General features: G+C 42.0%; 1 protein-coding gene and 1 long non-coding RNA gene across 2 annotated transcripts in view; one reads left to right on the top strand and one right to left on the bottom strand.

Moving 5' to 3' along the window:
* Nucleotides 1–1552: 1552 nt before the first annotated feature.
* Nucleotides 1553–9444, bottom strand: LOC122746554. The gene is made up of 4 exons (XR_006355552.1): nucleotides 9304–9444; nucleotides 9075–9205; nucleotides 8277–8355; nucleotides 1553–2295 (listed from the first exon to the last, which is right to left on the bottom strand). It is a non-coding gene; the product is annotated as an uncharacterized LOC122746554 (long non-coding RNA).
* The window catches only part of LOC122746553 (sterol 26-hydroxylase, mitochondrial), a 29064-nt gene continuing 10380 nt past the window's right edge, over nucleotides 9204–27887 (top strand). The window contains exons 1-2 of the mRNA XM_043992247.1: nucleotides 9204–9613; nucleotides 24205–24395. Coding sequence (XP_043848182.1) covers nucleotides 9221–9613; nucleotides 24205–24395 — 584 coding nt within the window. The 5' untranslated portion in view covers nucleotides 9204–9220. The remainder of the gene's footprint in view (nucleotides 9614–24204; nucleotides 24396–27887) is intronic.

Here is a 27887-nt window from a genome sequence, read left to right as displayed (position 1 = left end):
AATTGGTGATGGTGGGGGTCCTTAGGTATTCCTCTTTAAAGAATTATACCCAGGGGCAGCTAGGTGGTGCAGTGGATAGAGCACCAGCCCAGGAGTCAGGAGGACCTGAGTTCAAATCCGACCTCAGACACTTAACACTTACTAGCTGTGTGACCCTAGGCAAATCACTTAACCCCAATTGCCTCACCCCCCAAAAAAATTATACCCTCTTGCGCACAAATCCAATTAGAATAAAATCTTTTATTTGGCCGCTAGAGAAAAGCCACGAGAGAAATCAAGGACTTCTCTCAAGGGGAGATGGTTCAGAGATATGATTCTGAGATACCTAACAGAAGAAAGGCAAAAACTTTTATAGACCGTAGATGGGGTGACTGGATAGGGTTACTACCTGACAAAGGAAAGTTCCCTGTGGTGAACCCAGAAGGCTCTCTGTTGTCCCTCTAATTGAGTTCCCCCTCCCCAAGCTTGGGCCATGGTTACTGAGGCAGCAAGTCTCCTAGGAAACTTTGTGGTCAAGGCCTGAATTCTTGCTTGGCTGGCCTCCCAGGGGTCTGAAGACTCAGCTGTACAAACCTTGCTCTGCCTAAGCCTGAAACAAGTTCTGCCAGGTCAAGGCTGAAAGGTTGAAAAATTATTCCTATTCTCTTAGAATTATTCTAGCAGAGAATCTATTTGATTTCTTTATGTCTTTCTGCTATAAATACTGAGCTATCCTGGATAATAAAGCGCACATAGTTATCACACATAATGTGGTGCTGATGTGTCTATGATTAATCGTCTCCCATCCTCGACTTCCATCAAGGGAATTAAGCCCTCGACCCGACAATTTCCTTTGGGGGTGGGGAAAGCTTGAGTGAGGGGGGGTGGTCCTGACTTCTGGAGTTATCTTTGTCCCTTGGCAGCAGCCATGCATAATGGGCTTATCTCCCTTACTTCTCAAGGTGTGTCCATCCTTTAGCTAGTAGGCTAGTTTAAACTTTAATAGTCCCAAATTCCTTGATATGTCCCAATCCCATATCATCATGGTTGGTCATTGCATTGCTGATGAGAGAGAAGTCTGCTCTGGATTTGATCTAATCTGCTTCTGCTCCCCTGTCTTTCTTCTCTTTCCTGAAACCAAAGGTTCTTATCCTTCCTTTCTTCTTCTTTGAAACCATCTTCATAACCCACTCACCCTCCCTTAATCTATCTTTGCTCTTATTCTGCCTTCCCCCCTCCCCCCAATTCCCTTCCCAATTTTCTTTCCTGTTTTCCTGTTGAATGAAACCTATTTCTGTATGTGGAATTGTTTGTGCACACATGTGAGTGTGTGTATCTTTCTCTTCTTTATGAGATAATCTGTGATTTTCTCCAATTTATACTGCACTTGTTTTGTCTATATACTTGTCTGCATTTTATCTCCCCCATTAAACTGTCAAATTCTTGAGGGCATGAACAGTTTTTTGTTTGGTTGGTTTTTCCTTTCTTTGCATTCCCAAGCACAGTGCTTGGCACATAAGAAGCACTTAGTAAATGCTCAGTGACTTCGGTTGGTAACTCAATTTGACTAGGTTTATTTTGTTTCTTTGTTTTTAGGTTAAATCATACAGTTTATTATGTGAAAGACACCATGCAGGAACCTGGAAAGTAACAACCATGCAGTACACCCAAGGTCTTAGGGTTCCTCAACTCGGAGATAGCCCAGATGTTAGAGTTTGACTTTTTTTTAAATTAAATTTTATTTTATTTTCAAAGATCAGCCTTCTCTCCCTTCCACTTCCCTTCTGTTGCCCTCCATCCAGAAAGCAAGAAAAACCCGAACCCTTGTTCGCATCAGGTATAACTAAGCAAAACTAATGTTTGCATTGACTATGTCCAAAAGGATGTCTGTTTGTGCCCTGAAACCACCAACTCCCTACCAGGATGTGGGTAGCATGTTTCATCATGAGTCCTCAGGAATTTTGATTGGTCATAGAATTCCCAAGTTTAGTTTTTTGTTTTATGCAGCCAATGCCCACCTTTTTACCCTACCACCCTCAGCTTCCCATCGAGAACACCAGAAAAACAAAACTCATTACAAACAGGCATAGTCGATCAATACGAATTTCCACAGTGGCCATGGCCTAAAATGTTTGTCTTCTGAGTCCTTCACCTCTCTATTGGGGTGGAGGCGACATATTTAATCATTAGTCTTCTGGAATTATGCTTGGTAATTATACTGATAAAAGTTCAACACAACAGTATTCCATCACATCCATGTGTCAAACTTGTTGGATACTCCCTCAGATTCCCATTCTTTGCCACCTACAAAAAGAGCTGTAAATATTTTTGTACATCCTTAGAATTTGTTTTGTTTAGGACTAATCAATCCCTCTCTTAACCTACCCTAATTCCCCTTCTCCCTTTCTCTACTTTTCCCTTTATTTCCCTGTTGAATGAAATATATTTTTGTGCCTAACTTTGTGTGTGTGTTCTTTCTTCTACCAGTTCAGATAAGAGTGAGATTTGTTGGCTGTTCTCTCCACTCCTTATTTGTATAGATGTCTACTTGTATACCCTAATTATGTGAAGTAATTTCCCTTAATATTCATTTTCCTTCCCTCCAGCTTACAACCCTGCTTCCAGAGTATTCTTCCCTTTCCATTGTTTTCTTAAGATCACCAAAATATAACAGAACTACTCCCAGGCCTTATCAAATTGGACTCCCTCTGTGAACAGTGATGGCAACAGATTGGAGAAGACACATGAATCATCTCATATTTGAATATAAGCAGTTTGTCCTTGTTTACTCCTTTATAATTAATTATTCATGTTTACCTTTTTATATTTTTCTTACCTCTTGTGTCTGAAATTCAAAGTTTCTCTTCAGCTCTGTTTATTTGTTTTCATCAGAAATGCCTGAAAGTTCTCTCTCTCTCTCTCTTTTTTTTTTTTTAACAAATATCCATTTTCTCCCTGTAGCATTATATTCAGTTTTACTGGCTAAGTTATTCTTAGCTGCAAGCTCATATCTTTTGCCTCTTGGAATATTGTATTCCAGGTTCTTTACTTATTTATAATGGTGACTGTAAAATCACATGTGATCCTGAATGTTACTTCTTACATGTGAATTCTTCTTTACTGTCTACTTGTACTATTTTTCTGTTGGCCTAGAAGCTCTGCATTTTGGCTATCATGTTCCTGGGAGTTTTCACTTGGGGTATTCTTTAAGGAGATGACTGGTGGAGTATTTCAATTTCCACTTTGTCCTCTGGTTCTAAGAGATTCAGACAGTTTTAAGACTTCTTGCAGTACGGTGTCTAGGGTTTTGTTTTTTTAATGACAGTGTTTATATAGTCCCATGATTCCTAAATTCTTTTCTTCTCAATCTGTTTTCTAGATCAGTTGTTTTTGCTATAAGATACCTTGAATTTTCATTATTTTTTTTCAGCCTTTTGATTTTATTTTAATATTTTTGTTTTTTCATGGAGACATTGGCTTCTATTTGGTCCATTTGAATTTTTAGGGAGTTTGTTGTTTGGGCAAGGTTTATACCTCTTGTGCCAAACTGTTAATTTCCTTTCCAATTCTTTCTTCTATGGCCCTCATTTCTTTTCAATTTTTTTTCTTCTAGCCTACTCATTTCATTTATAAAATAACATTTTAAACTCTTAATAAACTCTCATTTCATTTCTTTGAGGAATTCTAGTTGAGTTCGACCCAAAGCTGTGTTTTTCTCTGAGGCAATATTTTTAAATGTTTTGGAGTCATTCCAAATGACCCCGTTGCCTGCAAAAAAAAAAAAAATTTTACTCATCACATTCTCTTCTTCTGAGTTTGTGTTTTGAGTGTCACTGTCACCATATTTTGTGGTGGGATTCTCTTTTGCTTGTTTTTCTAGCCTTACTTACTTCTTTGTGTTAGGGCCAATCTCTTTACACTTCTGGAGTGAATGGCTGGGCCCTGTTGGATCCTGTTTTGTGTTCTCTTGGGTCCTGCTACTTTCTTGTGTCATTGAGTGTTGTGTTATGCCTAGATCTCAAGGATAGCTCAGGCTAAGCACCTGCAAGCTTTAAGTGTGTCCAAAGTGGTCTCATCCAGGGGGAAGTCTAAATATTCCCTTCTTGGTCTTATTTCCACTAGGTTTGGGTGTGAACAACACATTTGTAGATTTGCCTCCTGGTTGGAGCTCCAGTCAACTGTTAATGTACTCTGACACTGTTAACCACCTGCAAAATGCCACAGGTTCAGAATGACAATACTGAGGACTCCTGTTTGATCTTGACTTTTTACCCAGATACTCTAGTCATGAGACTAGAGGATGGAAAAGAGACCCTCTTCTGCTTCCAAGGTCAGAGTTGCTGCTTGCTCCTTGATTAATACACAGATCAGTGATTGCTTTTTGATCTGGAGTATCACCCCCAGGTGCAGGTCCCCTCCTCTGTGTATACCTAGGAGGCAGTGACAGAGCTGCCAGTGGATCCTTGTTTCTGTTTGCTATAGAAAGACCCCTATGTGCAGGTCTGGGACCTCTTTTTTGCCTTGAGATATCACCTCAGTCAGCCCCTTATTCAGTCCCTGCACTGAGATGCTCTGGCATGCTGCCATTCCTGTTCCAAGTTTCTTCAGACCTCTCTTGTCTCCCGATGCTGACTTGGACTGGAAAAATGACTCACTGTGAATTTTTTTCTTGGCTTTGTCAACCAGGTGGAACCAGCCTCTAACCTGTGGTTGGCCAGAGCCAAACAGAGCAAGCTAGAGACAGGAGAGTCAGGAATCAAAGAGAAGTTGAATTTCTTTCTTTCTTTCTTTTTTAAATATACATTTTTATTTAAAGTTTTGAGTTTCAAAACCTATCCCTCCCTTCTTCCCTCTCCTCTTCTCTCCTTTCCTCGAGGTAGTTGACAATCAGATAGAGGTTATACATGTGCGATTATACAAAACATTACCATATTAGTCATTTTGTATAAGAAAATTTGAATAAAAGAGAAAAATGAAAGTAAGTGAAAAATAACATGCTTCAGTCTTTGTTCAATCAATCAATATCAGTTCTTTCTCTGGAGGTGGATGGTATGCTTCATCATCAGTCCTTTGGGATTGTCTTGGATCATTGTATTGCTGAGAATTGTTGTTATTCACAGTTCTTAATCAAACGATATTGCTGTTTCTGTGTTCAATTATCATAGGTGAGTTGGTTCTTGGATAGTCTCACTTAAAGCATTAAACTTGCACACACCAATAATTTAGTTAAAAGTAGTAATTGGTTTATTGCAAAAGAGCAACTGGCCTGGAGGAGAGATCTTATATCTCAATCTCCCCAAAAGGAAGAAACTGTCAGCTTTTACGGAGTAGAGTGAACAAAGAGAAATCATGCAAAGGGCCTTCCTTACTTCTTGGGGCTCTGATCTTGTGCCACCTCAGTGGAATATTTTGTTTAGAGAATATCACAATTCCTCAGAGGCTCTATCCTTGGGCTGGGTCATATCCTGGAGCAGATATCAAGATGCTCCTGAGGTTCTAACTGCATCCTTATCCCCCTCAGAGGTCAGAGGTTTACATAATTCAGCTCTTCCTTACTAGGGGAGAGGACCTTTTCATGTTAGGAGCTGCGAATGTTAGCAAAACAAAAACAATCAGGCCAGCCCAGCTCTCTCTCAATGCCATTCTGTTATTTATGATCCTGTTTCCCACCTCACAATGTTGTCCTGGTTCTGCTCACTTCACTATACATCAGTTCGTGTAAGTCTTTCCAAATTTTTCTGAAATCATATTGCTTGTCATTTCTTACAGCACAATAATACTCCATTACAATCATATACCACAGCTTGTTTAGTCATTCTCCAATTGATGGATATCCCTTTGATTTCCAATTCTTAGCCACCACAAAAAAAGATGCTATAAATATTTTTGTACAAATAGGTCCTTTTCTATTTTTTAGGATGTCTTTTTTTTTTTTTGGTGAGGCAATTGGGGTTAAGTGACTCGCCTAGGGTCACACAGCTAGTAAGTATTAAGTGTCTGAGGCCGGATTTGAACTCAGGTCCTCCTAACTCTAGGGCTGGTGCTCTATTCACTGTGCCACCTAGCTGCCCCTGTACTGCTTCTTTCTACTCTATCTTGGCTCATCTTTCCCCCTTTAAATATGAATGTCTGTTTTTGCTCCTTCTAGCCTTTATCTTTTCTCAGTCTCAAGTGGATACTACCAATGAACTTTCCATAGGGACAAGATGGAAGGAGGGGTTGTTGGTAGGCTTGTATTTCAAATTTCCAGATAATCATATTGTTCCCCAAATCTATGATGCTGCAGGTTTTGTAACCAACCATATTGTTTTTCCCATCTAAGATGCTGCCTTCTAGTTTTTGGATGCCCCTCCTTTTGTCCATGAAAATGATCTGTCAGCCTTCATTCAAGGTCTTGGTTGACTGAGTAGGTTGAGACCCTGTTTATTGGCAAATTTGTACTTTGCTAATATAGTGATTGTGTTCAGAACTTTATGCCTCAGTTTACCTTAATTTCAATTGTGACAATTCTTTGACATTAGGGCCATTTTTTTTTGGTGAGGCAGTCGGGGTTAAGTGACTTGCCCAGGGTCACACAGCTAGTAAGTGTCAAGTGTCTGAGGTCGGATTTGAACTCAGGTCTTCCTGAATCCAGGGCCAGTGCTCTATCCACTTCGCCACCTAGCTGCCCCATAAATTTGTTTTATTAAAATAAAATACCCTTGGTATTCTTAAGCATTTATTAGCCTCTTGTGCTTTATATGACTAAAGTGAAAGGAAATTCATATACTAAGTATTTTACTTAAATACTAAGAAATGCCTACAAGAATGCTATAGGAATGAATTTCAAAGATTAGTGAAGCCCAAATTCCAGACATCAAGTCCAGTGTTCATAATAATTTTGTCAGTAATGATAGCTGTGACCTTGGCAGCAAGTTAATAGGCAACTAGACTATCACTTGGGGACAGAGAGTACTCATCAGATAAAGTCATTAGTTCAGAACAGCATAAGCTTTAGAGCTGGAAAGCACTTTAGATACTATGTAGTCTGCTCCCCCCACTTAAAAAAAAATGAACATTTTTATTTAAATTTTTGAGTTCCAAATTTTATCCCTCCTCTCCCTCCCCTCCCCACTCCCTGAGGCAGTAAGCGATTAGATATAGGTTATACACGTGCAATTATGTGAAACATTACCATATCAGTCATTTTGTATAAGAAAACTTGAATAAAAGAAAAAAATGAAAGACAGTGAAAAATAGCATGTTTCAGTCTGCATTCAATCAATATCAGTTCTTTCTTTGAAGGTGGATAGTATGCTTCATCATTAGTCTTTTGGGAATGTCTTGGATCATTGTATTGCTGAGAATAGTTAAGTCATTCACAGTTCTTCATAAAATAATATTGCTGTGTCTGTGCACAGTGTTTTCCTTGTTCTACTCACTTCACTATACATCAGTTCATACAAGCCTTTCCAGGCCTTTTGGAAATCATCCTGCTTGTCATTTCTTATAGCACAATAATATTCCATCACCATCATATACCACAGCTTGTTTATCCATTCCCCAATTGATGGACATCTCTTTGATTTCCAATTCTTAGCCACTACAAAAAGAGCTGCTATAAATATTTTTGTACAAATAGGTATTTTCTCTTTTGGGGGATGTCTTTCTTTTCCCCCCACTTTTAAATTAGGTTTTGTGGTTTTAAAAAATGTTTTACTTATCAATCATTTATTTTTTTTCTCCCTTCCACTTTCTCTCCCTGCCCCTCTCCCCCATTGGGGGGGGGGGGGGAGAAAACCCTTGGAAAAATAAACATAGACAAGAAAAAAAAACCCCACATTGGCCATATCTAAAAATGTGCCTCTATCTGCATATTAGAGTATCACTTCTCTGTCAGGTGTGTAGCATGCATCATCATTAGACCTCTGGAATCATGGTTTATAATTTTGATGATGAGTTCTTTAATCTTTTAGAATTGGTTATGTTAGGGCAGGTAGGTAGCGTAGTGGATAAAGCACCAGCCCTGGATTCAGGAGGGCCTGAGTTCAAATCCAGCCTCAGACATTTGACACTTACTAGCTGTGGGACCTTGGGCAAGTCACTTAATCCTTATTGCCCTGCAAAATAAAATTAAATTAAATTTAAAAATAAAATTAAAAAAATAATTTGTTATGTTTACAACATTGTTGTTCATTTATAACTTGTTCCCTGGTTCTGCTCACTTCACTCTGCATCAGTTCTTAGAAAGCTTTCCCTGTTTCTCAGAAACTTCTTCATAACTTACAGCACAATACTATTACATTACATTCACATACCACAATTTGTTGTTGTTCCCCAATTGACATCATCCCATTAGACTTCTTCTTCTTCATCTTTTTGCTCCTCCTCTTCTTCCTACCAAGAAAAGAGTAACTATAAATATTTTTGTATCTATAGGGACTTTTCTTCTTTGACCTCTGTGGCAGCATAGGCCTAGTAGTGGTACTGACAGGTGAAAGTATGAACAGTTTATTAGCTTTTTGGACATAGTTTCAAATCGCTCCCCAAATCCTCAGGCCTTCAGACCTCTGTGGATCTGGGACAGCAAGGGACTCTCTTCCCCTAGAAATAAAGATAAAAGACACTCCCCTTCCGGACCCCTGACCTGGGTAATGGCAAAAAGACCATGAGGGGAGGGGTGAGTAAGGAACTATTGTAACTTGAAGGAACTATGAGTCGTGAACACAGAACCACAGGTCCCTCTGTCCGTTTCTCCCTCCACCTCTCTAACCCTCCCTTTCTAAGTCACCTTATTCGTCCCTCTAGCTTCATCTCTTGGGGAAAGTGAAAGGCAGCATCTCCCCAAGCTCCTTAAATGTGGGGAGAGGCCCCTTCACTTCACTTTGACTTAATTTCAGATGAAAACAAGGTTCCTGATCTCCTCTTTCTCTTTGTATAATTTTTCTAATTGCACACCCAAATCATTTCCCTACTCTTCCTCTGTGTAGTGTGTTCCTTTCCTTTCTTTTTAAAAGATCATTAAGGGGGCGGCTAGGTGGCGCAGTGGATAAAGCACCCGCCCTGGATTCAGGAGTACCTGAGTTCAAATTTGACCTCAGACACTTGATACTTACTAGCTGTGAGACCCTGGGCATTTCTTCCAGTGCCAGATCCCATCAGAAGCCACGAGGGAGATGGGAAGTGGGTCGTTAGGTAAGATTGTGGAGGCGTGGCAGTGGATGTAAAAGGTAGTCAAGGCAGAGAACTGGGAACAAAAACAATGTGTCGTTTCCTCCCACCCCGCACCCCCTCCCGGGACTCCGCCCCTCGCCCCAGTGGGTCTGTTCCGGGAGTTCCGGGTACCAGGCGCTGGAAATCAGTGTCTGACATGCAGAACCTCGGGTCCCTGGCGATGCGGGGTCGCTTGGCGCGCCTGCTGGCACCTCTACGAAGGGCCCCGGCGGGCTGTCCCCTCGGGGCGAGGGCCAAGGCTGTGGACCCAGCTGTTCTCTCCACGCCGCTGGCTCCGGATCCCGGCACTGTGTCCTCCTCCTCCGAGGGGCCTGGCGACCGGCCCCTGCGCAGTCCGCAGGAGCTTCCAGGGCCGGGCCAGCTACGCAGTTTTTTCCAACTCTTTGGGCTAGGCTACGTCCTTCACTTGCACGAACTTCAGGTACCGGGGGAGAGGGGGAGAGCGCCCTTGGGCTGGGCTCGGCTGCATAGGACGTAGGCTCTGGGTGAGAGAGGGGTGCCGGATCGAACGGGGCTAGTGGGTCCCGGAGGGGCCCTGGAGCTGGAAGGGGTCTCAGAGCCATCAGGGAAACTGAGGCCCGAAGTTATAGAGTAGAGGTATTGGGCAGGTGGGATTTGAGCCCAGGGTCTCTGACTGCAGTCAGATGACTTCACAACTCAGCTGGGGAAAATTAGGAAAGGCATTAGGAAGGAGTTGAGCCTTGGAAAAACAGAAGGATTCGGAAAAGCACGAAGTAGAAGTAAGCATGCAAATGAACAAATGGGACTGCAATAAATATCTTCAGTTCTCTGACCGCACTTAGAGGCCATTCACTTTATCCATTGTCATAAATCCATACAAAGAGCTGTTGTCACGAACACTTAATTATGCATACACACATGTACATACATGTACACGTGATGGCATACATGTATGGATGTGCATATACATGTGAAGATGCATTTCATACCTCATATACGCACATAACTATATACAACTTAATGAAGGGTTAATGAAAGCTTTCTGGGGGTTTATATTCACACGTGTATATATACACTTGTGCATAAATACATGCATATAAATATGCATAAACATACATATACACACTTGTACACAAATATATACATATATAGCTTAACAAAAGGGTTAGTGAAAACAAATCGTTCTGAGGATTTACATCTGCATATACATGTGTATAATGCATTTACATACGGGATATATATACACACACAGATTTTTATATTTATATATATTAATGAAGGACTAACGAAGACAACTTTTATAGGATTTACATATATACATACTGCCTAATTTTTTGTTTGTTTGTTTTTGGGCAGAGGGTTAAGTGATTTGCCCAGGGTCACACAGCTGGACTATGTATGGGAAGGAAGCTAGAGATTTCTATGGGAATGAGGCAGAAGAGAGTACAGCACAGTGCTCGAATTATTTTTTTCCCAATGTTGAGGATTTTATTTTCCCAAATTACATGTAAAAGACAAATTTTGACATCAGTTTTGTAAACTTTGTGTTTCAAATTCTCTTCCTCCCTCCCTCCCGAACCAAGAACTCAAGCAATTCAATATAAGCTATACATGAGCAGTCATGCAAAACATTTCCACATTAGCCAGGTTGTGAAATAAAACAAACAAAACTTCAGATAAAGGAACTAACAAAAAATTATGCTTCAATCGGTGCTTGAATTATTATTTTTTTTGTGGGGTTTTTTTTTGGTGAGGCAATTGGGGTTAAGTGACTTGCCCAGGGTCACACAGCTACACAGCTAGTAAAGGTTATGTGTCTGAGGCCGGATTTGAACTCAGGTTCTCCTGAATCCAGGGCCAGTGCTCTATCCACTGCACCACCTAGCTGCCCCGGTACTTGAATTATTAATCAAATACCAGGTACTTTTGGAGTTTATCCTACTGAAGAAGTTGGACCTAGGATGGAATATCAATTTCTCAAGAGAGACAAAGCATTTGAGAATCTGAAAAACTGAACCTGTCATTTTAAAAAATTCAATTTTATTTTCTTTTCAGTTTGGAATTCTCTCCTTCCCACCTCCCCTTTGCCCATCCATAAGGAAAGCAAGAAAAATGAAACTCTTTACAAATATGTACAGTCAATCAAACCAAATCCCTACATTATCCATGTCAAAAAACCCAAACAAACAAAAACCTACAAAGCATTGAGACCTTTGGCTTGGTGTCTATCGAGGATTTCGACAGTCATTTACCATGTGTAAAGTAGAGTGCTCAGCCCTGGGACACACACACACACACACACACACACACACACACACACACATTTAGATAAGTTGGGGATAACTCTCATGTAGCTTAGAGCAGTGAGAAAAAATACACATGCAAAGAGCTAGAATAAAAATAATGAGTGAGAATTACATTACGACTGTAGACTGTTTGCGCTGCAGGAGGCCTTAGAAGATTGCTTGTCAGATTCTTAGGAGTTAGGTGAGTTTGGGGATAGAGGTTGGTGTTTGTGAAGGCCAGACTAAAATGCAGGTATCTGGAGGAGGTGGAGCAGTGAGCCAAGGAGCAAGAGATATGGGCTCTAGTTCCTTCCCTGCTACTAACAATGATCCATGACGTCGAACATGTCTCATGCCTTCTTTGGGCCTCCCTTGCCTTGTCTGTAAAATTAGGCAGTTGAGGGGGCAGCTAGGTGGCACAGTGGATAGAGCACTGGCCCTGGATTCAGGAGGACCTGAGTTCAAATCTGGCCTCAGACACTTGACACTTACTAGCTGTGTGACCCTGGGCAAATCACTTAACCCTCATTGCTCTGTCCAAAAACAAACAAACAAAAAATTAGGCAGTTGGCTTAGGTCAGGTTCCTGGCATCTCTAAAGGGTCTGTGATACTCAGGTTAGACCTGCTGAGGTAGACAATGAAGGGTATACTGTTGGTTGCTGGGTAAGGGAAATTAATAAGCATTTATGGCATCTACCATGTGCCAGACAGTGTGGTAAGCTCTTTACAAATATTATCTCATGGGATCCTCACAACAACCCTGCAAGATAGGGGCAATTATTATCCTCATTTTGAAGTTGAGGAAATTGAGGCTAAATGATTTGCCCAAAGTCACACACTAAGTATCTGAAGCCACATTTGAACTCAAGGTCTTCCTGACTGGGCCCCTGAGCTCTATCAACTGTATCAACTCCCTAGGCATGAAATGATCAAAGTAATGTTTCAGGAGATCCTTAGTCAAGTAGGAGGGAAGTGTGGGTGTAGTTGAAAGAACCCTGAACTTGGACTCAGAAGATCAATAAAAAGAACCACCTTTGTCACCAGTTAGCCTCCTGACCTTGCTCAAATCACTGTACCTCATGCTTCAGTGCTCTTTTCTTCAAAGTGGAAGGTGAAGACACTTGTACTTTTCTCATAGTGTCTTGTGAGGGCAGTGCCTTGTGAATAGGAATTGTTATTAGTTGCAGCAATGGTGTTTAGGATGGATGGTAGAAGAGTTGTTGTTTGTCCTTTGTTCCCGAAGAGGATCATGACAGATGTCATGACTTGCAATGAATTGGATTTAAATGAGGCAGGGCTGTGCAAGGTCACCAACTTCATTCTCCCCTCCAGAGCCATCTGGGTTCAGTGGCAAGATATATATCAGGAAGACTGGAGATGGCTCTGGATGTTTGAGGCAATCAGGGTTAAGTAACTTCCTCAGGGTCACACAGCCAGTAAATGTCAAGTGTCTGAGGCTGGATTTTTTTTTTTTTTTGGTGGGGCAATTGGAGTTAAGTGACTTGCCTAGGGTCACACAGCTAGTAAGTGTCAAGTGTCTGAGGTCGGATTTAAACTCAGGTCCTCCTGAATTCAAGGCCGGTGCTTTATCCAGTGCGCCACCTAGCTGACGCTGAGGCTGGATTTTGAATTTAGGTCCTCCTGACTCCAGGGCCAGTGCTTCACTCACTGTACCACCTAGCTGCTCCTGATAGAGAGGAGAGAGAGGGCTAGGAGGAGGGAGGCTGCTGGGGCATGAAGACCTTGATTAGGGTCAATGGCAGTGGGCCCAAGAGGATTTGGAGAAAGGCCCCAGAAGAATAGGCAACAATTGGTAACAGATTGAATAGGGGAATTTGAGGGCGTTGGCCTACTTAGGGACAATACCCAGGCCCCAACTGGAAGATTCTCCTCCTTGCTTACTCTCAGTTATTTACGTATTCATGTACCCTATTAACCAGTGGTGTATGCTAGTTAATGTTTAAATAACCAGCCCCACCCTGAAAATGTACACATGACACACTTTTAAAAAAAATTTTTTGGTATGTCTTTTTTTTTCTTTTTCTTTCTTTCTTTTTTTAAAAATAAAAGTATTTTATTATTTTCCAGTTACATATAGAGATAGTTTTCAACTTTTGTTTATATAAGATTTCCAATTTCAAATTTTTCTCCCTCCCTCTCCCCCTCCCCCAGACAGCAGACAATCTGATATAGGTTATGTATGTGTGTATATATATATATATATATATATATATATATATATATAACATTAAACATATTTCTGCATTAGTCATGTTATAAGAGAAGAATCAGAGCAAAAAGGAAAACCTCAAAAAAGAAAAACAACAGCACCAAAACCAAAAGAAATAGTATGGTCCAATCAGCATCCATATTCCACAGTTCCTTTTTTTTTTCCCCTGGATTTGGAGAGCCTTTTCCATCGTGAGTCCTTTGGAACTTTCATGTACCATTGGATTGGTGAGAAGAATCTAGTCTATCACAGTTGATCAACACACAATGTTGATGATACTGTGTACAATGTTCTCCTGGTTCTGCTCATTTCACTCATCATCAGTTCATGCAAGTCCTTCCAGGTTTCTCTGAACTCCTGCTCATTGTTTTTTACAGCACAATAGAATTCCATTACATTCATATACCACAACTTGTCCAGCCATTCCCCAGTTGATGGGCATCCCCTCAATTTCCAATTCCTTGCCACCACAAAAAGAGCAGCTATAAATATTTTTGTACATGTGGGTCCTTTTCCCTTTTTTATGATCTCTTTGGGAAAAAGACCCAAGAGTGGTATTGCTGAGTCAAAGGGTATGCACAGCTTTATAGCCCTTTGGGCATAATTCCAAATTGCACATGACACACTTTTTTCCCCCTAATTTAATTTAATTTAATTTAATTTTTTTTCTTTTAGTAAGATGTAGTTTCCTTCCTTATCTCTTTTAATGAGATCTATTTTTGCCTGCGCTTTGTCTGAGATAAGGATTGTTACCCCTGCTTTTTTTACTTTAGCTGAGGCATAATATATTCTGCTCCAGCCTTTTACCTTTACTCTGTGTGTATCTCTCTGCTTCAAATGTGTTTCTTTTTTTTTTTTTTAAGTGAGGCAATTGGGGTTGTGACTTGCCCAGGGTCACACAGCTAGTAAGTGTTAAGTGTCTGAGGCCGGATTTGAACTCAGGTCCTCCTGACTCCAGGGCCGGTGCTCTATCCACTGCGCCATCTAGCTGCCCCCAAATGTGTTTCTTGTAAACAGCATATTATAGGATTCTGGTTTTTAATCCACTCTGCAATTCGCTTCCGTTTTATAGCAGAGTTCATCCCATTCACATTCACAGTTATTATTACTGTCTATTCCCCTCCATTCTATTTACCCCCTTTGTACTTTTACCCCCTTCTTTCACCCTATTCCTCCTCACCGATGTTTTATTTCTTACCCCTGCCTCCCCCAATCTGCCCTCCCTTTTTATCACCCCCCTTTCTTTTCTTTACCCTTTTCTCCCTTGCTTTTGCCCTCCCTTCTATCAGTCCCCCCGCTTTCCCTTCCCCTTTTGTTTCCCTAAAGAATGGGCTAAGTTTCTTTATCCCAATGAACGTATATGTTATTCCCTCTTTGAATCAAATCTAATGAGAGTAGGGTTGAAACAATGTTCACCTCTCCTTTCTTTCCTTCTATTGTAATAGGGTTTTTTTCACCTTTTCATATGATATAATTCACCCCATTCCACCTCCCCTTTCGTCTCCTCCCCATAGATTCCCTTTTTAACCCCTTAATTTTCTTTGTATCATCACATCAAAGACAATTTATATTTATACCTTCTGTGTAAAGTCCTTCTCTCTGCCCAAATACATTTACAGTTCTTAAGAGTTATGAGTATTATCTTCCTGTGTAGGGATGTAAACAGTTTAACCTAACTGAGTAACTTTTTTTTCCCCTCTGTTTACCTTTTTAAACTTCTCTTGAGTCCTGTATGTTAAGATTGAATTTTCTATTCAATTCTGGTCTTTTCCTCAGAAAACATTGAAAGTGCCCAATGTCATTGAATGTCCATCTTTTCCCCTGAAAGAGAATGCACATTTTTGCTGGGTAATAGAGTCTTGGCTGCAATCCAAACTCCTTTGCCTTCTGGAATATATTCCAAGCCTTGTGGTCCTTTAATGTTGAAGCTGCCAGGTCCTGAGCAATCCTGACTGTGGCTCCATCATATTTAAATTGCTTCTTTCTGTCTGCTTGGAGTATTTTCTCCTTCACCTGATAATTCTGGAATTTGGCTACAATATTCCTTGGAGTTTTCCTTTTGGGGTCTCTTTCAGGAGGTGATCTGTGGATTCTTTCAATGATGATTTTATCCTCTGATTCTATGATATCAGGGCAGTTCTCCTTAATAATTTCCTGGAATATGGTGTCTAGATTCTTTTTTTGGTCATGGCTTTCAGGCAGTCCAATGATTCTCAGATTGTCTCTCCTGGATCTGTTTTCCAGATCAGTTGTCTTTCCAATGAGGTATTTCACATTTTCTTCTATTTTTTCATTCTTTTGATTTTGCTTGACTGATTCCTGGTGTCTCATGGATTCCTTATCTTCCAACTGTCCAATTTTAATTTTTAAGGCATTGTTTTCTTCAATGAGATTATGCACCTTTTTTTTCCATTTGGCCAAATGAATTTTTTAAGGCATTGTTTTCTTCAGTGAGATTATGCACTCTTTTTTCAATTTGGCCAGATGAATTTTTTAAGGAATTGTTTTCTGCAGTCAATCTTTGTACTTCCTTTTCCAAGCTGCTGATTCTTTTTTCATAGTTTTCTTGTTTTGCTTTCATTTCTCTCCCCATTTTTTCTTCTACCTCTCTCAGTTGATTTTTAAAATCCTTTTTGAGCTCTTCCAGGAAGGTTTTTTGTTCTTGAGACCAATTCACCTTTCCTCATGAGGCTTCACATATAGGCAATTTGAGGGTATTATCCTCATCTGAGTTTGTGTTGGCTTCTTCCCTATTGATACAGAAGCTCTCAATGGAGAGGGCTCTTCTTACTCATTATTGTAGCTTATTTATTTATTTTTTAAGTTGAGGTCTGCTCTGGGGGCACCAGGGTCCCTGTTTTGGGCTTCTTGTACAGGGGTATAGGTGCTGTGTGACTGGCTTTTTACTCTGAGGCCTTTATAGTATGTGCAGTTTGCCCCCCTGCACTTCCTGTCTGAGCACACTTGGTCAGTGGGCCTGGTCGCGCCTGTCCTGTTCGTGTCCCTATCGCTGGCAACTTGCCCTCTCGGCTGGTGCAGGTAGGTTTTTCCACTGTCCTACTAGGGCCACCAGATTTTTGAGCCAGGTTCCAGGGGCCTCAGTTGTTCAGCTGTGGCCTGCAGCTTCATGCTGACTTGCCCCGACCCCCCCCTCTCTGGTTGGAAGACTGTGTCTCTTTGTCTCTTTGCAGGTTCTGTAGTTTCAGAATCCATCCAGAGGCTTGATTTAATGTTCTTTTTGAGGGAACAGAAGCAGAGCTCAGGCAGCTTGCTGATTCCTCTCTGCCATCTTGGCTCCGCCCCAATTTAATTTTTTTTCAACATTCATTTTCCTAAGATTTAGAGTTCCAAATTTTTCTCCCTCCCTTTCCTCCCCCCTCCACAAGATTGCAACCAGGTTATATATGTACAATCCACAAGTGTTCTTTTTATCAGTTCTTTCTATGGGGGTGCATAGTAAGCTTCCTCATTAGTTCCTTCGGATTGTCTTGGATCATTGCATTGCTGAGAGTAGTTAAGTCATTCATATTTGCTCATTGAACAATACTGCTGTCACTATGTCCTCCCAGCTCTGCTCACTTCACTATACATCGATGTTCATTAGTGTTTCCAGGTTTTTCGGGGATCATCCTGTTTGTCATTTCCTGTAGCACAAGACCATTCCACTACAATCATACAGCACAGCTTTTTCCATCATTCCTCAATTGATGGACATTCCCTTGATTCTCAAGTCTTAGCCTCCACCAAGAGTTGCTATAAATATTTTTTGTACAATTTTTCCCTCTTTCCTCTTTTTCATGATTACTATTGTTACCTGTTTCCCTTCCATCCTATTCCCTTCCCCATGATATTTATTCTATTATCCATCTTCTTTCATCCTATCACTCTTCAAAAGGGATTTGCTTCTGTCTGTCCCCTCCCCCACTCTGCCCTTCCTTCTTTTGCCCCTCTCTCTTTATCCCCTTCCCCTCCTATTTTCCTGCAGGGTTAGAGAGATTACTCCACCCAATTGAGCGTGCACATTATTCCCTCCTTGAGCCAATTCTAATGAGATTGAGGTTTTTGAGCCAATTCTGATGAGTGTTAGGTTCATTTACTGCCCAGATTAAATACATTACTCCACCCAGTTGGGTGTGTGTGTTAGTCCCTCCTCGAGGCAGCTCTGATGAGTTTAAGGTCTTTGAGCCTTTTCTGATGAGTGTAAAATTCATTTACTGTGGGGCAACTAGGTGGTGCAGTGGATAGAGCACCAGCCCTGGATTCAGGAGGACTTGAGTTCAAATCCAGCCTTAGACACTGTATACACTTTTACTAGCTGTGTGACCCTGGGCAAGTCACTTAACCCCAATTGCCTCACCAAAAAAACAAACAAACAAACAAAAAGCAAAAAAAAAAAAAAAGAAATCTATGAAAATTCATTTACTGCTCTGCTCCTCTCCCATCTCTTCCCCCACTCCATAAGCCTTTTCTGTTTCTTTCATGTAGGATTTCACCTCTGCCCTTCCCCCTCCCCCAGTGCATTCCTTTCACCCCTCAATTTTACCCTAAAGATGTCATCACCTAGCTAGGTGACACAGTGGACAAAGCATCACCCCTGGACCCAGGGGGATCCCAGCCAAAACCCAGCCTCAGACACAAGACAGTAGCCCACTGTACGGCCCCAGGTATGTCCCCCAGCTCCAATTTTTTATGGTTCTCTAGGGTCTTATATTTGAAAGTCATATTTGCCATTCAGTTCAGGTCTTTTCATCACAAATATCTGAAAGTCTTCTTTTTCATTAAAATGACCCACTTTTAAGTTTAATTTGCCTTATTAATTTTTTCTCTACCACTCTTATCAATTCTAGACAATCAATAAAACAATAAACCAATCTCTGATTTGTAGCCTTTCAGTCAGCTCAGAGAGCCTGTGCAATCTGGGGTCCAGCATAGCCCTGTCTTTAATTATTTATAGGGGTGTGGTTAGCATAAAACTCCTGGCTCCAGCTGTGAAGCTAAGAAGAAATGAAAAGGTGGACCTGGAAGTGATCCTGGGCTTCCAGGCATGGGGAAGCAGGGATTGTGACTGTGTTTTCTCATACTGTTCCTTCCCACTGAGTAGCTACTCCCTCTATGGGTCTGCTCTGTAGACTCACTTCTATCCAGTTCGCAATTTTCAGTGGTTACAAGGTGCTTGGTACCTGAAAGACTGAAAAGTCATTCCCTTGCTCCTTTCACTGCAGAAATAACTTCCTGAGTGCTGAGTAACCCAAGAACCTTAAACCCTCATCTGCTCCATTTAAGCTCCAGAAATGTGAGAGGCCCAATGAACGCCTGAAGCATAGTGGGAAACAGGAGAGCACATTGTAGATTGCAAATTGGTCCTGCTGAGAGATGTTCCTCAAGCAGCTGTTGAAAATCTCTGTGTAGGACAGAGCATTAGGAAAGCAATTTCCCATAGATCTTCATGATGGAAAATATCTAATCTAGTTATAGACTTAGGCAAGAATGCCAGGGTCTTAGCTAGGTGGCGCAATGTATAAAGCACCGGCCCTGGATTCAGGAGGACCTGAGTTCAAATCCAGCCTCAGACACTTGACACTTACTAGCTGTGTGACCCTGGGCAAGTCACTTAACCCTCATTGCCCCCCCCAAAAAGAATAAGGTGTGTCTGAATATTTTTGTAGGCAATACGGAGAGGATCAGCATATTAAAGATGAAAGATAAGTAGGGAATGATTAATAGGACAAGCCGTTGGAGAGGATGCAAGAGAATGTGATCCAGGGCACAGGGAGAGAGTTTAGGCTGTTTCCACAGAAACAGAAGGAGAAGATAGATGGATAAAGATGTAGAGGGGTTTTAGGCAGCCGAGACAGCTCATTCATGATAAATGTATCAATTATTTCAGTAAAGCGGGGAGGCAATAAACTGTACTGAGAAATGGAAGTTTTGGAGGTGTAGAAGGATAGAGAAAGGATGAGCAGGAAAGAAAGGAAAAGAAAGAAAAAGAGAGAGGGAGGAAGGAAAGAGAGAGAGAGAGAGAGAGAGAGAGGGACAGAGACAGAGACAGGAGAGTCAGACAGAGAAATAGAGACAGAGAGAGAGATGAAGAGAGAGACAGAGACAGAGAGATACAGAGAGACACGCAGAGACAGAGACAGATAGAGACAGAGAGAGGGAGGGAGAGACAGAGGGACAGACAGAGAGATAGAGACAGAGAGAGATGGAGAGACAGAGACAGAGACACACACACAGATAGAAAAAAGGAGGGAGAAAGAGAGACAGAGACAGAGAGACAGAGAGACAGAAGGAGACTGAGACTGAGAGATAGAGACAGAGAGAGACAGAGAGAGACACACACAGACAGAGACAGAGAGATAGAGAGGGAGAGACAGAGAGACAGAAACAGAGATGGACAGAGACAGAGAGATAGAAATAGAGATAGAGACAGAGAAAGACAGAGACAGAGAGATAGAGAGAAACACACAGAGAGAGACAGAGAGATGGGGGGGAGAGGGAGAGACAGATAGACAAACAGAGACAGAGAGAGACAGAGAAAGAGACAGAGACAGAGAGATGGAAATAGAGATAGAGACAGAGAGGGAGAGACAGACAGACAAACAGAGACTGAGATACAGAGAGAGCCAGAGAGACAGAAACAGAGAGATAGAGACAAAGAGAGACACAGCAAGGGAGGGAGAGACAGACAGAGACACAGAGAAAGAGAGACACAGAGAGAGACAGAGGGAGAGAGAGAGAGAGAGAGAGAGAGAGAGACAGAGACAGAGAGAGACAGAGACAGAGAGAGAGAGAGACAGAGACAGAGAGACAGAGACAGAGACACAGAGAAAGAGAGACACAGAGAGAGACAGAGGGAGAGAGAGAGAGAGAGAGAGACAGAGACAGAGAGAGAGAGAGACAGAGAGAGAGAGACAGAGACAGAGAGAGAGAGAGAGACAGAGACAGAGAGAGAGAGACAGAGACAGAGAGAGAGAGACAGAGAGAGACAGAGACAGAGACAGAGACAGAGAGAGAGAGACAGAGAGAGAGAGACAGAGAGAGAGAGAGAGACAGAGACAGAGAGAGAGAGAGACAGAGAGAGAGAGAGACAGAGACAGAGAGAGAGAGAGAGACAGAGAGAGAGAGACAGAGAGAGAGAGAGAGAGAGAGAGAGAGAGAGAGAGAGACAGAGACAGAGAGAGAGAGAGAGAGAGAGAGAGAGAGAGAGAGAGAGAGAGAGAGAGAACACACGAGTGCTTCATACATTGGAAGCTCCTTCTCTCCTTTGAGCTTCTCCCTCTGAGTGATTGGCTGGCTCCTCCCAGAACTGCCACTTTAAGGGGTACCCAGGCCAGTCACGTCTCTATTCCTCTTCAGGCTGCACTCCTGGCTTTCCCAGTCTTTCTGTACAATACCTATCTGGGTACCTTCATCTCTTCCGTTTTCTTTTTCCTGTTATATGTTGTCTTCCCCATTGGAATATAATCTCTTTGAGGGCAAGGACATCTTTCTGTTTATATGTGTATTCCCAGTGCTTAGCACTGTGCCAGACTCAGAGTAAGTATTTAATACACAGTTGGTTGTTGACTTTGTTTGAAATAAATTATGTTTTTCTAGTAAGGGAAAAATGAAGTATCTGACCCTTTATGCTTCTCTCACTTGGCCATATAGCAGTGAAAACAGGTTATATTTAATCATCTAAGATATCACCTGGTGACAGTTACATAAATTTGGGGCACGGTGCCTAAGAGGATTAACTAGCTTCTAAGAGACATGCCTTGCAAACTCAACACCATTAAGTGACACATACATGTGTAACACTTCGCTACTCTCAAAACTTCACAATTTGCTTAAATGATGGTTGATCCTCATCTGCCATACTTCTTTCTCCATACCACCCACCTGCTTCCTCCTTAGGAGCCAAAAAAGACCAAATTAATGCCTTAATAATGTGTTAATAGCCTTGATTTGAATCATAAAAGAGCCTGGGATGGGTTCTAGGTAGATAGATATAGAGAGGGAAAAAGAGACAGAGAAGTAGGGAGAAAGAGACAGACAGAGCATTTATTAAGACAGTCCTGGGGCAGCTAGGTGGCGCAGTAGATCAAGCACTGGCCCTGGATTCAGGAGGACCTGAGTTCAAATTTGACCTCAGACACTTGACACTTACTAGCTGTGTGACCCTGGGCAAGTCACTTAACCCTCATTGCCCTGCAAAAAAACAAACCAAAAAAAACAAACCACCCCAAAACAAACAAAAAAAACCCAGTCCTCATCCTTAAGTAGCTTGCATTTCAATGGAGGTCTACAAGCTAAAAGAAATAGTAAACTCCCTCTCTCTACGAGGAAACAAGCCACACATTGAGGACTGGAGTGGGGAGAAATGGGATATAGATGGGCCAATTAGGAGCTTACCATAATAGTCTAAAATTGTGCCTATATGAATGAAGAGAGGGCGAAAGACATGAGAGATGTTGTGAAGGCAGAATCAACAGAACTTGGCAACTGCTTGACTATTGGATAGGAACATTGAAGGGTTGATAATGACTTATGGTTGTAAATCTGTTTGACTGGAAAGATGGTGGTGCCCTTGACACCTTGGTGCTGCCTCCTCCAGCTTGTACTTGTACAGATGACTTTATAAGAGTTACATTTATCCTGTTACATTTCATCTTATTAAAGTGTCTAAATATTCTAGCACTTGGATCCTGACTTGGTTGTCCAATGTCAGCTGTCCCTCCAAGGCTTGTGTCATCTGCAAATCAGAGGTGACAGGTCTCTTTAGTCCCATGCCAGGGCTCTTTCCACTACAACACTTTTCTCTTAGTCTGACATATGTGAGGCTTCCCACTCCCCCACCCCACCTCCACAAGGTATGCTACATGTGGAAAAAGCCAAATCTGTCTTAGTTGAACTAATGCAAAAAATGAATTTGTATACACCTATTCCAGGAGATTAGAAGCAGCTAGGTGGTGCAGTGCATAGCTCACTGGGCCTGGAATCAAGAATATGTGGATTCAAATCCAGCCTCAGACACTTACTAGCTATGGGACTTTGGGCAAGTTACTTAACCCCTATTTGCCTCAGTTCCTCATCTGTAAAACAGGGAAACACTGGAGAAGGAAAGGGCAAACCCCTCTAGTATCTTTGCCAAGAAAACCCCAAAAGGGGTCACAAAGAATTGAACTCGACCAAAATGACTCAACAACAGCAACAATAGCTAGGAAATTTCCCCTAATCTCAAGCCCAGATCTGCCCTTTTGCAACCTCTATCTGAAGGTGCTCTTCACTTTGCCCTCAGGTGCCAGGAAGACCACATCTAACCCTTTCTCCATACAACAGTCCTTCCCATTCTCCCTGAGTCTTCTCTACTCCAGACTAAATATCTTTCACTCTTCCAACCTAATCCCCTATGGTACTATCTCCTTACTCTATGGCTGAGGAAACTGAGGCACAGACAAGAGAAGTGAACTTACTTGAGGTCACACTCCCAGGATCCCAGGTAATATTCAAACCCAAGTTTCCTGACTCAAAGACAATCCTCTTTCTAGTATATCACTGCAGGACCCCTGAAACCCCCAAACCTACAGAACTATTGTTCTGGGATATGGGTTACAGAGTCCAAGCTTAGTTTAAACTTTTTTTTTTTTTAGTGAGGCAATTGGGGTTAAGTGACTTGCCCAGGGTCACACAGCTAGTAAGTATTAAGTGTCTGAGGTCGGATTTGAACTCAGGTACTCCTGACTCCAGGGCCGGTGCTCTATCCACTGCTCCCCCAAGCTGCCCCTTAGTTTAAACTTGATACTGCCGTAGCCCATAGTTATTCCTCCACCTCATCTTCAGGCATACCCTGCACCCTGGGAACTCCTCAAATGCCCGAGCTTCTCACAGGTGGATCTGATGATTCTCCTTAGAATCTGTGCCACAGTGCACAGGGTATTGTGCCTGGAGTTAGGAAGACCTGAATTCAAACCCAGGCTCAGATATTCACTAGCTGTGTGACCCTGGGCAAATTGCTTAACCTCTGTCTACCTCAGTTTTCTCATCTATAAACTGGGAAGAATAATAGCACCTACTTCCCATGGTCGTTGTGAGGCTAAAATGAGATAATATTTGTAAAGTGTCTAGCATAGTGCCTGGCATATAAAAGATATTTAATCAATTCTTCCTTCCTTCCTTCTTTTCTTCCTTTCTTCATTCTTTCCTTCCTTCCTCCTTTCCTCCTTCCTTTTTCCTTCCCTCCATCCCTCCTTCCTTCTTTTCTTCCTTCCTTCCTTCCTCCCTTCCCCTCCTTCTCTTTCTCTCTTCCCCTTCCTTCCTTCCTTCCTCCCTCCTTCCTTCTTTCTTTCCTTCCTGCCCCCTCCTTCTCTTGCTCTCTTCTCCTTCCTTCCCTCCTTCCTTCCTTCCTCCTTTCCCCTTCCTTCTCTTTCTCTCTTCCCCTTCCTTTTTCCCTCCCTCCCTCCTTCCTTCCTTCCCTTCTTCTCTACCTTCCCTCCCGAACCCAGCTTCTGCTTTTTCCAGGCCCCTAGTTACCCAGCCCTGGTTGTTCCCTGCAGGTCATTTTAAAGGCTAAGTATGGGCCAATGTGGAAGACAGTTTCAGGCCCTTATACCAACGTGAATCTGGCCAGTCCATCATTAATGGAGCAGCTGATGAGGCAAGAAGGGAAGCTCCCCATGCGCAGTGACATGGCTCTCTGGAAGGAGCATCGTGATATTCGAGGACTGACCTATGGACCCTTCACCATGTGAGCCTGGGGACACAAGAATAGGGGGGGAGGGGCTTGGTCACTGGCTGGTTTTAGTGTCATAACCAACCAGGGGTACATTGGGAATGAATGGATGAATGAATGAATGGAGCTTTTATTAAGCACTTACTGTGTGCAAAGTGCTGTGCTAAGAGCTGGGGGTACAAAGAGAAAAGTAAAGTAGTCTCTGTTCTCTAGGTGCTCACATTGTAGTTGAGGAGCCAACATCTAAGGCAGGTTTCAGCTGCAAGGCAGATGGAAAAGTCCTGGAGTCTTTAGGGTGCAGCAGCAAAACACATTGCCAAAGTCTCTTCTTTGGTGTCATTTCCAGTGATTAAATTATATTGCATTCTGATGTTAGATCATTCGATGGCTCCATGTAGTCCCAATGTAGTGGGACCAGGCATGTGACATTGAGCCAAGACAGGGATGTTTTAGGTTTCCTGTGGCAGAGAACCACAAAGCAGAAGTATCCTGAGATCGTAGACTTGGACCTGAAAATGACTCTAGAGGTCATCTAGGCTAATCTCATTTTACAGATAGGAAAACAAAGAGAAGTAGAACAATTGGCCTAATGTCACATTCAGAGCCAGAATTGAAACCCAGGACCTCTGACTTTGAATGGAGCATTTTCCCACTGTACCTTGCTGAGTTCTCTAGGCAGTGTTTGTTCAATTAAAAACATGTTTTCAAGTTGTTGAAATAATCATTTAACATATTTGACTAAGGCTCTTCAATCATAATATTGCTTTAAGTCACTAGTCAGAAAGTCATCAATTTCAATAAAAAAGGGGGAAAAACTTTTACAGAAAGGCTATTCTTGTTAATAACAACTTAAATTTATTTAGTGCTTTGCAGCTAGGTGGTACAGTGGATAGAGTGCTGGCCCTGGAGTCAGAAAGACTCATCTTTCAGAGTTCAAATCTGGCTTCAGACACTGGGCAAAAATCCCTTAACCCTGTTTGCCTCAGTTACCTCATCTGTAAAATGAGCTGGAGAAGAACATGGCAAACCATTCCCTTATCTTCGCCAAGAAAACCCCAAATAAGGTCACGAAGAATTGGACAGGGCTGAACAACAACAAAACCTGTCAAATGGCTTTCCATTTGGCTGTCCACATGGGTGTCAAGTAGCCCGATAAGGTACATCATGTACCTGCTATTATTCCCATTTTACAGATACTGAAACAGAGAAGCCAGGCTCATAACTAATGAGTGGGGGAGCTCAAATCCATGTCCTCCAATTTCTAGTCCAGTTAGCTCTTGGCAACACAGTGCCTCTGCCTAACATTGGTTCACATTTAACTATTTAGACTTAGAAGGTACACTCACAGGTACATTTCAGATGAGTTTGAAAGCTGCGCCAAGAGAACTGAATTCCATTTGGGTTATTTTATGTATCAGTAGAAATAGTAGAAATAGAAGTAGAAATCAGTAGAAATCGAACATGGGAATTCTAGGTCTGGAGCTGCAAGGGACATCAGTAAAGTCATGGAAAAAGAGATCAGTGAATTTCCACTTCATAGGGAAGCAATCAGATATTTGAGGCATCATTTGATCAGCAAGAACAAGAAGTTACCCTTAAAAACAAAGGTTTTGTTTTTAGTTACTAGACACTCCTGTTCTTTTCAAGTCTCATTCAGGAATAAAGGATCTCTTCTAATACTGAGAAGTGAGAATATTGAGTTACAAAGAACTCCTCCCTTCATGTTAAAATGACTGTCTTTTCATGGCTATCGTTAAAACCATTGCTCAAATTCTTCCATGTTTTGGCAGCATCAGAGGTGAGATTAATTCTTTACCTTGTATTGGAGGGAATAATCTTTGGACTGCCACTTATGGGTCATACAGTTCTCTTTCATTCAATTTGGAGAACCTAGGGTTGAGAAGCATAATTTAGCTCAGAAATAGCCATCCAATTAGGCCAGCTAGGTGACATAGTGGATAGAATGCCGAGCCTGGAGTCAAATCTAGTCTCAGAAGCCTACTACGTAAGTCACTTAGCCTCGGTAAAATGGGAATAATGATAGCACCTACCTCCCAGGGTTATTGTGAGGATAAAATGAGCTAAAATTTGCAATCTGCTTTTTTTTTTTTTTTTGGCAGGGCAATGAGAGTTAAATGACTTGTCCAAGGTCACATAGCTAGTAATTGTTAAGCGTCTGAGGCCGGATTTGAACTCAGGTCCTCCTGAATTCAGGGCCAGTACTTTATCCACTGCACCACCTAACTGCCCTGAAAAGTGCTTTATAAACCTATAAGTGCTAGCTATCATCACCACCACGACCACCACCGTCATCAGCCAGGCACAGCTTAGTAAATGCCTATTCCATGAATGAATTGGAAGTCATGAAATTGGGCTAAGGGTATAGTCCATGGCTTGTTATGACCTACTTAGGAAGTTTTTCTTAAAAGGTTCCATGAACACATTGTCTCTCAGAATAGGAAGGAACCTTTGTGGTCATGATTTACCTAATTTTACATGTTTCAAATAAATGAATTACTAAAGAATAATCTCTATCCCACTGTTAGATCTTAAGCAAAAATTATGTTTAGATAAGGTATTTTAAAAAAAGAGCAAGCATTTTAGCATGTTTGCTATTTTGTATGGCTCACTTTCCAATTATTTATTTATTTATTTTGTGAGGCAATTGGGGTTAAGTGACTTGCCCAGGGTCACACAGCTAGTAAGTGTTAAGTGTCTGAGGTCGGATTTGAACTCAGGTACTCCTGAATCCAGGGCTGGTGCTCTATCCACTGCGCCATCTAGCTGCCCCAAGAGCAAGCATTTTAACAAAAAAAGTATTTTGATTTAGAAATTTAAAAGCTGCTCTCTCTCTCACTCCCTTCCCTTATCCGGATAGGGTGGGAGTTTGGATATTGAGTGCTGGGTATCTTGCTTTTGAAAATGAGTACTTCAATAGGCAGCCCGGTGGTGCAGTGGATAGAGCTCTGAGCCTGGAGTCAGGAAGACCCGAGTTCAAATGTGACCTCGGACATTGACTAGCTGTGTGACTCTGGGCAAGTCACTTAACCCTGTTTGCCTCAGTTTCCTCATCTGTAAAATGAACTGGAAAAAGAAATGGCAAACCACTCTAGTACATCTGCCAAGAAAACTCCAAATGGGGTCGAGAAGAATCAGGTATAACTGGAAACGACCGAAGAACACTTCACTAGGCACAGCCTTTTGGAGCTTGATCTCCCTGAGTGGATGGCGATGGGGGGAGGCTAACGGAATGGATGGGTGATGGTGGGGGGTGGGGAAGATGTCTGCTAGTTGACCCCCCTACTCGTCCCTTCCTCTCCCCTTGAATATTAAGTCAATGTTAGTGCTCATGGCCTCTCAGTTTCCCTACCTGTGTAATGAATGTTTTGGATTAAATCGCCTCTATAAAGTCCTTTCCACCTTTAATTGTTCTGGGAACTAAAACCTCAGGCCCTAGTCCTGTTTGTCCCTTAACTCAAATCTATGCTATTCATGTTCATCCTCTCC

Source organism: Dromiciops gliroides, chromosome 3 (assembly GCF_019393635.1).
Source record: "Dromiciops gliroides isolate mDroGli1 chromosome 3, mDroGli1.pri, whole genome shotgun sequence".
NCBI lineage: Eukaryota > Metazoa > Chordata > Mammalia > Microbiotheria > Microbiotheriidae > Dromiciops > Dromiciops gliroides.
This window is presented reverse-complemented; position numbering and strand designations above follow the sequence as displayed.